At 39.1% G+C, this 15,180-nt stretch overlaps 1 protein-coding gene across 1 annotated transcript in view; it reads left to right on the forward strand.

The window, feature by feature from the left end:
* LOC136874852 (uncharacterized) overlaps positions 1–15,180 on the forward strand; it is an 81,227-nt gene that overhangs the window by 53,082 nt on the left and 12,965 nt on the right. Inside the window, exon 5 of the mRNA XM_068227917.1 lies at positions 10,682–10,802. Coding sequence (XP_068084018.1) covers positions 10,682–10,802 — 121 coding nt within the window. The remainder of the gene's footprint in view (positions 1–10,681; positions 10,803–15,180) is intronic.

Raw genomic sequence — 15,180 nt, forward strand, 5'->3', positions numbered from 1 at the left:
ATCATCTCGGCCGTTATTCTTGGCTTTCTAGACCGGGGCCGCTATCTCACCGTCAGATAGCTCCTCAATTCTCATCACGTAGGCTGAGTGGACCTCGAACCAGCCCTCAGGTCCAGGTAAAAATCCCTGACCTGGCCGGGAATCGAACCCGGGACCTCCGAGTAAGAGGCAAGCACGCTACCCCTACACCACGGGGCCGGCCCCATTACAAGTAGTGTATTACAATAATAGTTACAAGGTGATATTCCAATGCCTTAAAACTTCGATATACGGCAGGCTGATCGGAACAATAACTTACTAGTAGCTTGACATCGAAAATACACCATCACATACTAATTCACAGATAACATAAATATTCCAATGCCTCAACGCTGTGATTTACTGTAGATTGAATGGTGCAATTACTTACTACTAGCTTACTTTTTCTTTTTTTCAATTTGTTTTGCGTCGCACCGACACAGATAGGTCATATGGAGACTGTGAGGTAGGAAAAGGCTAGGAGTGGGAAGGAAGCGACCGTGGCCTCAATTAGGGTACAGCCCTTCAAGGGCTGTAGTGCCATGGGGTTTACTTGTAATGGGATATCTTGTAAATTTTGGGTAAATTCATAAGTAACTGCGTTGTAATTATGTTATGCAAAATGTATGTAAATATGTTAAGTTATTTTACTCAAATCGATGGCCGAGAAAGAAAGCATTACAATTCAACATTTGTCTGGTATGAAAATGGGAAACCAAGTAAAACCATCTTCAGGACTGCCGACAGTGGGGTTCGAACCCACTATCTCCCGAATATTGGATATTGACCGCACTTATGATGATAAAACCTCAAAAATGCATTTTGTTATGTTCTAGCCGTTTCGTTCTCAGCCATCGAAATATCGTATTGATTTTTTTGCGATTGCTTTTAATTATAATTTTACACTTCTCATTTATCAATCAGTATCAATCACTACTGATCTGCATTTGGGCAGTCGTCCAAGTGGCAGAGTCCCTATCCGTTATTTTCCTAGCCTTTTCTTATATTATTCCAAAGAAATTGGAAATATGTTTAACATCTCCCTTGGTAAATTCCCATCCCTAACTCCCCTTTTTCTAAATGAATATTTACCCCAAATTGTCCTCTTTAACTCAAACTTGATCTTCATATTGTAATTTTTTTCTAATTTTAAAGACACCACTCAAACGTATTCGTCTACTAATGTCATTCCATACCATCTCTCCACTGACAGTTCGGAATGTAACACTTGTCGAGCAGCTCGTTTCCTTTCTCCCAAGTCTTCCCAGCGCAAACTTTGCAACATTTATGTAATGCTACTCTTTTGTCTGAAATCACCCAGAACAAATTGAGCTGCTCTTCTTTGCATTCTCTTCAGTTACAAGTAATCCTAGTGAAGGTCCCGTACACTGGAACCACACTGTAGTTGGGGTCTTCGAGACTTACATGCCCTCTCCTTGACATCCTTACCACAACCCCTAAACACCCTCACAACGATGTGCAGAGATCTGTATCCTTTATAATACAATCCCATTAAATGAAGATCTTTCATTATATTAGCACCTAAGTACTTACAATGATGCACAAAAGGAACTTGCGCCTCATCAGTGCAGTTATTAAAACCGAGAGGACTTTTCCTATTTTTGAAACTCACAACCTGATTTTGAACCCCGTTTATCACCACACCATTGCCCGATTTCAATCTCACAACATTATCGAGGGTTTTTTGGAGTTTCTCACAATCTTGTAACTTATTAATTACTCTATACAGAATAACATCATCCGCAAAAGGCCTTATCTCTGATTCCACTTCTTTACTCCAGTAATACTGCCTTGAGGAATTTCCCTCTCAATTATTACAGGGTCAGATAAAGCTTCGCCTACTCCAATTCTCTGAGATCTTTTTTCTAGAAATATAGGCACCCATTCAGTCACTCTTTCGTCTTGTCCAATTGCAATCATTTTTGCCATTTTGATCATTTTTAGTTATCAAGATTTTTTATTTATTGTTTTAATATAATTCTCTTTATTACTTTTTTTTTACTTTTTGCTCCTTGTTTCGATATATAGTTTCTTGTAATGTTTGGTTTTTATGTAATTGTTTGTTTATTGTTTTTGTCATGTCGCCTATTTTATGTTTTAATTTTACTTCCATGTTATACTACTGTAAGTAAGCTCTGTCATAAAGATATTTCTCAGTTACCGAGAGAGTTGGCCGTGCGATTAGGGGCGCGAAGCTGTGATCTTACGTTTGGGAGATGGTGTTTTCGAACCCCACTGTCGGCATTCCTTAAGATAGTTTCCAGTGGTTTCCCATTCTCACACCAGGAAAATGGGGCTGTACCTTGATTAAGGCTACGGCCGCTTCCTTCCCACCCCTATCCCTTTCCTATCCCATCGTCGCCATAAGACCTTTCTTTGTCGGTGCGACGTAAAGTCAGTCATAGAAAGAAAGTATTTCCCAATTGGAATGTACAATATTTGTTAATAATACCGTATGCAGCAAAACAAACACAAACTTTTAATGTTATTTAGTTGCATTGGTAAAGTATGTGTTCAAAATGTGAACCATCACATGCTGCAAAATTGTTCACAACGTTTCTGAAGATTATTGAACAATTTGGTGAACAAAGATTGTTGTAAGAACCCAAAAAATGATGTTATCTTCTCGGGTAATTTGGGAATACTTGTACGTGGATCTTCTGTCTTGAAACCTGATTCCTTCAACCTACCCCAGACGTAGGCATCTAAAGTCATAAGATTCGGAGCGCAGGAAGAATACAGGAATGGAGCTCCATGAGAAATTAGGCGAATTCCAGAGGTGTCGTTGCATAAGGGTAAGTGATTCCCCCGTGGTGTGGGCTGTAGTTCCATCTTGCTGCTTGCAGCCATTTTCGTTGAAGGGGTAAGTTTCTGGCGCAACATGAAACGATGCAAATCCCACAAGAATAAGGTAATAATAAGGTCCCCGAAGACTACCTGGTCCGCTGTTTTTGGATTTTATGTAGTAACCTCGGGCCCAATATTCCATGTTGGGACATGGCGCACTAAATCGTAACCCACGCACTGTGTAGTGGTTTCTGTATAACGATATCAAGCCGTTCAAACCCCAATAAAGAGTTGTTTGTCGGTTGATGTAGCCATCAAGGTGAATATGGCTTTCATTTTAAAACTGTACGTTGCAGAAGGAATCTGGACCCCTCATACGTCATGGATAACACTCGGCTGCAATTCTGAAATCGGACTTGCTCATCTCTTTCTGTTAGATGCTTAGTAACTCGAATGCAGTACGGAGATCAAGCCTGCTCTTTATACATCTGCCAAACAGACCTATCGTTTGAACCTAGTTTTAGCGATGTTCTCCGTAGACTACGGTTTTGGGTTTGTAACACCTGTTGAATTAGTCCAAGATTCTCGTTTGTGGTGGCAGAACTTGGGCGCCCAGTTTTCCCCTTTCGTTGAAATAAGACTGATCCGGTACGACGGTAGGCCTACGTGTCAACGTCTGCTAATATTGTTGAGATATTAGGTACCTCCTTATCAAATCGCTCCTCAATCCGGTGTTATTTGAAGATACGTCAGCCTCGTGTCCGTAGATTTACTAGCATGTAAAAGAACTCCTGCGGGGCTAAATTCTGGCACCTCGGCGTCTTCGGAAACCGTAAAAGTAGTTAGTGGGACATAAAGCAAATAACATTATTATTATTATTATTATTATTATTATTATTATTATTATTATTATTATTATTATTATTATTAAATTATTCCTCGTTCTGTTCTTTAGCGTGAAGCATACTCGACCTATTCTGACGCCCCCCCTTTGTGTGACCGAAAATAATGTTCCACGATAAACAACTTCTCCTGTGCTGTGAGAACCATAATTGCAGAAATCATCACAATAGGTACTAAATTAACAATATGCCAAATGCAATAAATAAATACAATCAATCAATACTGATCTGCATTTAGGGCAGTCGCCCAGGTGGCAGATTCCCTATCTGTTGCTTTCCTAGCCCTTTCCGAAATGATTTCAAAGAAATTGGAAATTTATTGAACATCTCCCTTGGTAAGTTATTCCAATCCCTAACTCCCCTTCCTATAAATGAATATTTGCCCCAGTTTGTCCTCTTGAATTCCAACTTTATCTTCATATTGTGATCTTTCCTACTTTTATAAACGCCATTCAAACCTATTCGTCTACTAATGTCATTCCACGCCATCTCTCCGCTGACAGCTCGGAACATACCACTTAGTCGAGCAGCTCTTCTTCTTTCTCTCAATTCTTCCCAACCCAAACATTGCAACATTTTTGTAACGCTACTCTTTTGTCGGAAATCACTCAGAACAAATCGAGCTGCTTTTCTTTGGATTTTTTCCAGTTCTTGAATCAGGTAATCCTGGTGAGGGTCCCATACACTGGAACCATACTCTAGTTGGGGTCTTACCAGAGACTTATATGCACTCTCCTTTACATCCTTACTACAACCCCTGAACACCCTCATAACCATGTGCAGAGATCGGTACCCTTTATTTACAATCCCATTTATGTGATTACCCCAGTGAAGATCTTTCCTTATATTAACACCTAGATACTTACAATGATCCCCAAAAGGAACTTTCACCCCATCAATGCAGTAATTAAAACTGAGAGGACTTTTCCTATTTGTGAAACTCACAACCTGACTTTTAGGCCCGTTTATCAACATACCATTGTCTGCTGTCCATCTCACAACAATTTCGAGGTCACGTTGCAGTTGCTCACAATCTTGTAACTTATTTATCACTCTATAGAGAATAACATCATCCGCAAAAAGCCTTACCTCTGATTCCACTCCTTTACTCATATCATTTATATATATAAGAAAACATAAAGGTCCGATAACACTGCCCTGAGGAACTCCCCTCTCAACTATTACAGGGTCAGACAAAGCTTCACCTACTCTAACTCTCTGAGATCTATTTTCTAGAAATATAGCAACCCATTCAGTCACTCTTTTGTCTAGTCCAATTGCACTCATTTTTGCCAGTAGTCTCCCATGATCCACCCTATCAAATGCTTTAGACATGTCAATCGCGATACAGTCCATTTGACCTCCAGAATCCAAGATATCTGCTATATCTTGCTGGAATCCTACAAGTTGAGCTTCAGTGGAATAACCTTTCCTAAAACCGAATTGCCTTCTATCGAACCAGTTATTAATTTCACAAACATGTCTAATATAATCAGAATGAATGCCTTCCCAAAGCTTACATACAATGCATGTCAAACTTACTGGCCTGTAATTTTCAGCTTTATGTCTATCACCCTTTCCTTTATACACAGGGGCTACTATAGCAACTCTCCATTCATCTGGTATAGCTCCTTCGACCAAACAATAATCAAATAAGTACTTCAGATATGGTACTATATTCCAACTCATTGTCTTTAGTATATCCCCAGAAATCTGATCAATTCCAGTCGCTTTTCTAGTTTTCAACTTTTGTATCTTATTGTAAATGTCATTGTTATCATATGTAAATTTTATTACTTCTTTGGCCTTAGTCTCTTCCTCTATCTCGACATTATCCTTGTAACCAACAATCTTTAGATACTGCTGACTGAATACTTCCGCCTTTTGAAGATCCTCACATACACACTCCCCTTGTTCATTAATTATTCCTGGAATGTCCTTCTTGGAACCTGTTTCTGCCTTAAAATACCTATACATACCCTTCCATTTTTCACTAAAATTTGTATGACTGCCAATTATGCTTGCCATCATGTTATCCTTAGCTGCCTTCTTTGCTAGATTCAATTTTCTAGTAAGTTCCTTCAATTTCTCCTTACTTCCACAGCCATTTCTAACTCTATTTCTTTCCAGTCTGCACCTCCTTCTTAGTCTCTTTATTTCTCTATTATAATAAGGTGGGTCTTTACCATTCCTTACCACCCTTAAAGGTACAAACCTGTTTTCGCATTCCTCAACAATTTCTTTAAACCCATCCCAGAGTCTGTTTACATTTTTATTTACCGTTTTCCACCGATCATAGTTACTTTTTAGAAACTGCCTCATACCTGCTTTATCAGCCATATGGTACTGCCTAACAGTCCTACTTTTAAGACCTTCCTTTCTATCGCATTTATTTTTAACTACCACAAAAACAGCTTCATGATCACTAATACCATCTATTACTTCAGTTTCCCTATAGAGCTCATCTGGTTTTATCAGCACCACATCCAGGATATTTTTCCCTCTGGTTGGTTCCATCACTTTCTGAATCAGCTGTCCTTCCCATATTAACTTATTTGCCATTTGTTGGTCATGCTTCCTGTCGTTCGCATTTCCTTCCCAATTTACATCTGGCAAATTCAGATCTCCCGCTACAATCACATTTCTTTCCATGTCGTTTCCCAAATAGCTGACTATCCTATCAAATAATTCCGAATCTGCATCAGTGCTACCCTTTCCCGATCTGTACACTCCAAATATATCAAGTTGCCTGTTATCTTTAGAAATCAGCCTTACACCTAGAATTTCATGTGTCTCATCTTTAACTTTTTCGTAGCTTACAAATTCTTCTTTCACCAGAATGAAAACTCCCCCTCCCACCTTTCCTATCCTATCTCTACGATACATACTCCAGTGCCGTGAGAAAATTTCTGCATCCATTATATCATTTCTCAGCCATGATTCAACTCCTATTACAGTATCTGGTAAATATATATCTATTAAATTACTTAATTCTATTCCTTTCTTTACAATACTTCTACAGTTCAACACTAACAATTTTATGTCATCCCTACTTGATTTCCAGTTCCCTGTTCCCTTATCACCGCTCCCTAGGCCATCCCGTTTCCCTGAATGTACCTCCCTATTACCCTTCCAAACAAATTTCCTAACTTATACGTACCACTGCGGTTTAAATGAAGGCCATCCGAGCGCAGATCCCTATCTCCTACCCACCCATTAGGATCTAGAAATCTCACTCCCAGTTTCCCACATACCCACTCCATAGTCTCATTTAAATCCCCAATCACCCTCCAGTCAGTATCCCTCCTACACAGTATTCCACTAATAACAATCTCCGCTTTCTTAAACTTCACCCGTGCTGCATTTACCAGATCCCACACATCTCCAACTATGTTGGTACTTATATCAGCTTGCCTTACGTTGTTGGTACCAACATGAAACACTACCACCTTCTCCTTCCCCTCCTCCCTCTCTTCTACTTTCCTCAACATCTGCCTCAACCTAATGCCTGGATAACATTCTACCCTGGTTCCCTTTCCTCCACACACTTTCCCCACGTGTCTAACGATGGAATCCCCCATGACCAGAGCCTCAACCCTACCCACCTCATTTGATCCCCTCCCCTCCTGGTCAGCCCTATCTTTCCTGATAGCTGCAGAAGCTACTTCCTCCTCCCTTTTCTCCTTCCCATGACCCTGTTCCACCTGTCTTTTCCTATCCTCTACTCTACATTTCCCTTTCCTACCTTTTCCCTTCCTCCTACTTCCATGCATCTCAGCAACAGTTCCCTGTCCCTCATCTTCCCTCTGTTGTTCTACCTGGAGTGACTCGTACCGATTTCGCACAGACACCTGTCCTGAATTCTGATCCTGAGTAGAGCCCTTGGCCTGCAATCTCCTTCCCCTTAGAACATTAGACCACCTGTCTTCTACAACTCCTCCCTTTCCTTCCCCTCCCTCTTGTACACCTACTGTAACCTGTACATTGTTTGAGGGAGTCCTATCTTCCTTCCTGTCTTCTGTGAGAATCCTAATTATCTCCCTCAAACTTTCCAACTCCTCCCTCATACCCCTCAATGCCTCACCACACCCACAATAAGTACACTCGCGCTCCTTAGCCATTCTTTACGGGGGAAAAATTTTAAATTAAAAAATAAAGTAACTTATTTCCAAAAAAATAAATGAACGGAGGGATATATTGTCTGGGATACTACACAACAATAAGGTAATTAATATACGACTACACTACAATACTACTTAGTCGTGCTCTATTTTTTTTTTAATCCTACAACCCCTAACAGGATAAAAACTGCTGTTAATTACTGAATATCGAAAGTAATACACAAGAACTACACAATTCCAAACTGCAATTAAGCCTATCCTAATTTCAACAATATTTTAGTAAGAGTTTATATGGATACCTCTACTACACCAGTACTACACAAATATTTTACAATAACAAAATAAGCACACTAATTTCTAATAGGATATTACTCGTATACTACTGTACAGTACACTACAGTAATTTTTAAACTACTTTCAGACGTATCCTAATTTCGATACCGGTACCGTACCGTATGTCACTACTAAGCACAACAGAAATTAAATTTGCAAGAACTACTGTACTCAAAGATTACCAACGAAGCTAAATGCTTAGACAAATTACTATTAGTATTAGGGTCTAATAGATACACACGAAAGATAACACACGAATATAGCAGGCAAGATACGGCACTATCTACTATAAATGTACTGTATCTATACTACAATGTATCTACACTACACTACACTGCGTTTGGTTAAATGCTTAAGTATCGAAAGGATTGCCGTACACGAAGAAAAACACGAATATAACTGGCAAGATACTATCTAATATATTATACCTTATCTTCACTACAATTCTACTGAAATGTGGTTATGTGATTATTACAGCTGGTGGATTACTATTATTTTCCCTACTCCACGGGACGGAGAATAAAAGTGTCCTGAATTAGGCCTACTGAAAAATACGAGGTTGTCTACAATAATTTCTCAAATATTTCTATCAAAATTACTACTACTACTCCAGGGACTTGAACTGCAATTACTGGGATATATGAACTTTATTATTATTATTAGCTAACCGCTCATAAATACTGAAAGATCGAGGGACCGAAATATTAATTACCGATACTAACTACCTACTCAGAAGTACAAATGAATGGAATACAAGGTCAGCTGATTTTTATTTATATTCACTTGACTACACTACACCCTTTGTTCACGACTGTAGCCAACAATGCAATATTTGAATATGAGGAGCGACAATAATCAATAACAATACGACTGTTAACTATTACCGTGTAATCACTTTAACTTCTTTTTAAATGGAAGTTTACAGGCGTGTCGTGTTTTTTAATGTAGTAAATTATTATCTTCGCGATAGTTTGAACGTATATCTATACGAAATACCGGAGAAGTTGCTGCAGAAGTTACGGTACTATTCCTTATGATAATCTGCCTTTGTAAGTACAACCAACGAACCTACAGATATTTACAAATATTTTTAAAGTTAATATTGTTACCTAAAGTATTACCTAAACCTAAATTCGAAACAAGGTGCACCTATAATAGCTAGCCTACGTAACCTAGAAAACGTAATTTACTGAAGACCAACTGAATTACTTGTTACAAAATTTAAATAATTATTACTACTCCCAATTTCTACCAACAAGCACTAAACACCACTATATAAACAGCACTAAATGAATCAGATATACACAAAATTAAGCTATTTCAATAGGTTTTCACTACTTTATCACTACAATAATGCAAGAGCTCTCTCAACAGCTCGTTGCTAGGGAAACGTGGACAGCAGACTAAAACTTCAGCGTCGTCTCTTTTTCCGCACATAATACTAGTGTAATACTGACGCCATCATAATCATTTTCATCACCATTTTCATTTGCCCTTGTCCAGCTCCTGCCAGCTCTGGGTGTTGATCATACTTCTCCATCGTTGCCTCACCTTCCACCACTCCCCTTCAGTAATTGTACTTCATTTCATTCTTCATTTTCTTATACTGTTCTTGTCAGTCTATCCACCTTGTACTGGGCCTCCCTCTTGCCCTCTTTCCCTCCAGCTTAGCCACCAGCACTTGTTTTGGTATCCTCCCCTCCTCCATCCCCCATAACATGTTCAAACTATCTACATTTATTTTTATCTATACTATCACTTAGTTTTCTACCTCTATTTCTTTTCTGACCTCAGCATTTCTTACTCTGTCTCGCCTTCTTTTCTTGTCTGACGCCATATGTATATTTAAAAGTTTATACATGGTGTATCATAATTATACTGACAAAATATCAGGGATGATCTTCGTGTTATGTTAAGAACGATGGTGGAATCGGGTTCGTGGTGAAAGTCTATTCTTTTCGAGAATATGAGCTTACTTTGTTACTTCCGGACATACGATTCAAATTGACGAACTCGCTGTATTTGCTATGCCAGGCATAAGCCGCTGCTGTGCTTTAAGGAAGAGACGGGGAGGGAGGGGAAGTGGGGTGTACGATGGAGACAGAGATAATGCTCCACGCGAATGCACTCTATTCAGGATGAGTAGTGTGTCGCGCATTACCTCTGCCTCCCACTTTCCACTTCCACTCCCTTCCCTCTGATGTACAGTAACAGGCGGCAGCTGGCTCTCTGGCATAGCAAATATGGAAAGTTCGTCAATTTGAATTGCGCGCCCGGAAGTAACGAAGTAACCTCCTTTTCTCGAAAAGAAAAAATTTCTCCGCCAATCCCACTGCACCATCGTTGTCAATATAACACGAAGAGCATCCCGATTTTTTTCTCGATATAGTTATGATACGCATGTATACAGGAATTTCTCAATAGCATCCCCATCTTGACACTAACATAACTGTTCTAACATTTCAATAATTTCATTTCCATCCCACTGACTGTTCACAGGCTCATAGTAGATGGGCTGATGGTTGGAGGCAGAGTTCGATTGGCCAGAGAGAATGGCACTGACAACAACCCAGCTAAGATCGACGAGCTACTAATACGGTTTTCAATCAAAGCCATGCAGGTATGGTGTATTTCACAAAACACATCTATATTGAAAGACAGGAACATTAACAGAGACACATGATACTTTTTCTTAAACGTTGCTTTACATCGTACCGACACAGACAGCTCTTAGCCGACGATGGCATAGGAAACGCCTAGGAGTGGGAAGTAAGCGGCTGTGGCCTTAATTAATATTGTGTGAAAACGGTACATCATGGAAAACCACCTCCAGGGCTGCCGACAGTGAGGTTTGAACCCACTATCTCCCGTGCCCCTAACTGCACGGCCAACTCGTTCGGCGACACACATTAGGATAAATACAACGACAACCGAGTGAGACGGCTACGCTGTTAGATCTGTGTAGCTGTTAACTTGCATTTGGAAGACGAATCCCACTGTCGGCAGCTCTGAAAGTAGTTTTCCGTGGTTTACCATTTGCACACCAGGAAAGTGCTGGGTTGTACCTTCATTAAGGCCACTGCCATTTCCTTCCTAGTCGTAGCCATGTCCCACCATTGCCGTAAGACCTGCCTGAATCAGTGCGACGTAAGACCAATAGCGAACACATTAACAGTCAGTGTGAGAAGAAGAATCAAAGAAAGGAGGAGATGAGGACAGGCAAATACATCCACATTCATTTCATTTTAACTTTCGACAAGCTCGTTCCTGCCTCCCAGCTATGGCTTTCTACCCATGTTCCTGTTTTTCTTACTAGATTTGTCATTTGTTTGTTCGTTTCCATAATTTATATTTCACAAATATTCATGTATTATTTCTCACAAGTTGATGAGCTACTTACGTAAGGTTGGAATAAGGCTTCCGCAGCGCAAGTGACATGAACACCAATGGTAAATAATACAAATCTTACTACTTACTTGTAGAGGAAAGATGTGTTCACCATGTATGCCAGGGATCAAAAACCCACTAGTGTTTTTAATGTCTTGCGAGGAATTAAATTATCGCCAACGTTCACATCGGTATTTAAAATCACCACTGATGCATTTTTAAAGCTCTTATTATTACTAGCATTTTCCCACACCAAAAATGTAAGGTAGGCACGTATACGTTCCAATAAAGTTGGGGGGGTGTAGGGTCTTATTTATGCAGCAAAGGAGAAGTTTAAGGGAGCGAAGATTACCAGTGGAATACTGTCTGGAAGTTGATCGAAGATTTAAGTGAGTGGGGGTGGGTATCTGGAAAACTGGGAGTGAGATTTGTAGATCCTAATGGGTGGGCAGAGATAGGGATCTGTGCTCACATGACCTTCACCTGAACCGCAGTGGTACGTATAAGTTACGAGATTTATTTAGAACGATTATAGGGAAGTATATTCAGGGAAAGGGGGTGGGCCAGGAAGCGGTGATAAGAGTACAGGGAGACGGAAGTCAAGTAAGGATGACATAAAAATGTTAGTGTTAAACTGTAGAAGTACTGTAAAGAAAGAAATAGTATTAAGTAATTTAACAGATATCCATTTACGAGATATTGTAATAGGAGTTCAATCATGGCTGAGAACTAATATTATGGACGAAGAAATTTTCTCACAGAACTGGAGTGTTTATCGCAAAGACATGATAGAAACGATAGATGAGAGGGGCGGAGGGTATTCATACTGGTAAAAGAAGAATTCATAAGCTACGAAAAAGATGAGAAATATTAAATTCTAGGTGTAAGGCTCACCTCTAAATATAATACGCAACTTAGTATTTTTGGTGTGTACAGACCTGGAAATGGCGGGGCTGACGTTGATGCGGAATTTTTTGATAAGATAATAAGCTATGTGAGAAATTACAGAGAAGGGAGTGTGATTGTAATTTGTGATCTCAATTTACAAAATGCGATTGGAAAATCAACACCAACAAATGGGATATAAGTTAATCTTGGAAGAGCAACTAGACGGAAGAATGTTCTGGACATGGTGCTGGTAAAACCAGATGAGCTCTATAGAGAAACTGATGTGATGGGTGGTATAAGTGATCATGAAGCTGTTTTCGTCGTAGTTGAAGTTAAATGCGATAGAAAGGAAAGCTTTAAAAGAAGGGTTGTCAGGCAGTTTAAAATAAGGCAGTCGTGAGGGAGATTTTAAAAAGTAACTATGATTGATGGAAAATGGTACCGTAAATAAATAAGTAAACAATCTATCGGATTAATTTAAAACAATTGTTACGGAATATGAAGAAGGATATATACGTTTACAAGTGGAAAGGAATGGTAAAGACACGTTATATTATAACAAAGAAATAAAGATATTAAGAAGGAGGTGCAAGTTGGATAGAAATAGATTTAGGATTTAGTAATGGTTGTGGAAGTAAGGAGAAATCGAAGGAACTTACTAGGAAATTGAATCTACCGCAGCTGTAGTACCTAAGGATAATTTTCAGTCATATGATTTCTTTTTTTTTTTACAATTTGCTCTACGTCGCACCCACACAGATACGTCTGATGACGAGGATGGGATAGGAAAGGGCTAGGAGGTGAAAAGAAGCGACCGTAGCCTTGATTATGGAACGGTACCAGAATTTGTCTGGTGTGAAAATAGGGAAACACGGAAAATCATCTTTACTGCTGCTGTTCGAACCCACTATCCGAATGCAAGCTGACAGCTACGTGGGCGAAACCGCACAGCCACACTCGCCCGGTCAAATGAAGTTCGGTGGAAACGGAAGGATATGTATAGGAGGCAGGAACATCTTCCTCCAGGAATCATTTATGAACAAGCCGGAGTGTATATGTTAGACTCTACAGAAAGCAGAAGTATTCAGTCAGCTGTCTGTAAGGAATGCTGGTTTCGAGAATAACGTACAGCTGCAGGTGGTGACTAATACTAACGAAGTATTAACACTCGTCTATGATAGAAAACATATTTACAATGAGATAAAAAATGTGAACACTAGAAGAGAAGCTAAAATTGTTAAGATTTCTGGGGATTTACCAAAATCAATGGATTGGGATATAGTACCATATCTGAAGTACTTATTTGATTATTGTTTGTATAAAGGAGCTATACCTAATGAATGGAAAGTTGCTATAGTAGCCCGTACATGCAACGGAAAAGGTGATAAACGTAAAGCCGATGACTACAGGCCATTCAGCTTGTCATGTGCTTTATGTAAGCTTTGGGAAAGCATTATTTTTGATAAATCTGACATGTTCACGAAACTAACGGTTTTGATAGAAGGGAGGTCTGGTTTAGGAAAAGTTATTCCGCTGGAACTCAACTTGAAGGAGTTCAGCAAAATGTAGCAGATGTTTAAGATGCAGGAGGTCAAATGGACTGTATCGCTATTGTTCTATCCCAGGCTTTTGATAGGATAGATCTGTAACGATTCAAATCGCGTTCCAAGATTATATCTGTATTATTCTTATTGTTATTATTATTATTATTATTATTATTATTCTTATTATTATTATTATTATTATATCTGTATTATTATTTAATTCAATTCTGTAATCTGATTTCGCTATATAGTAATAGATTATCGCTTGCGTGATGGTAGTTAATTTGTTATGTATATATGTGTGTGTAGATTAACATTAACACATGTTGCAATACTGCTAGTGTAACTGTCGAGTCATCGCTCTGTCATTGTGTGCATTTAGCGATGAGCTCATGTTTAGGGAAGTTCCTATTGTGCCCGAGGCAATTTCACCATAGCATGTAACATTTGTAGACGGGTGGGAGTAACATCATAGTTATTTTAGGAGATTACGTGTGGGTGTCAGCTAATGCCCATATAAGCTGACCGTATATTATAGCGTCAGTCATTTGGATGGACACACTTGCCAACGAGTGTTGTAGTGAGATGGCAGTGAGGAGTCATTTGGAGAGATAGGCCACAAATGGTCAGTGAAGGAGATGAATGGAGAGACTTGTCATGAAGTCAATTGGAAGGAGACTAACGAGAAGCAGTGATATGGATACGTAATCGTCATTGACCAAATTGATTATACGTTCGGAGTGTGTTATGTATATTTGCTCGGTTGATTTCTTGTGTCAGTTCGATGACATCCGAATACTGAATCGTCGGCATTCAGACTAACAGTTATACGTGAATTACTTGTAAAGTTGATTGTGAAGTGTGAATCTAATTTCAAGCCATGCTATATCTCGTCAGTAAAACAAAAAGGAAACGTCACCAAATTAGGCTTGAGATACCTACGGGATAACAATTCAAAGGAATACGTCGTAATAACACTCAAGGTGTTGAAGGTACTGTTCGTGAACTAGTGAGGAATAAATTTCTTGTACAATTTTTAAATGTCCGGTCAATATCATTTCAAATTTAATGCCTAGTTTCTTTCAGTTGTTATGTCATAATTTTATACTATAATGTAAATTATCGCAGCAGAATTTAAAGAATATATTTTGTTTAATATCAAATTAATTTATCGTTTTA

Source organism: Anabrus simplex, chromosome 5 (genome assembly GCF_040414725.1).
Source record: "Anabrus simplex isolate iqAnaSimp1 chromosome 5, ASM4041472v1, whole genome shotgun sequence".
NCBI classification, from domain to species: domain Eukaryota; kingdom Metazoa; phylum Arthropoda; class Insecta; order Orthoptera; family Tettigoniidae; genus Anabrus; species Anabrus simplex.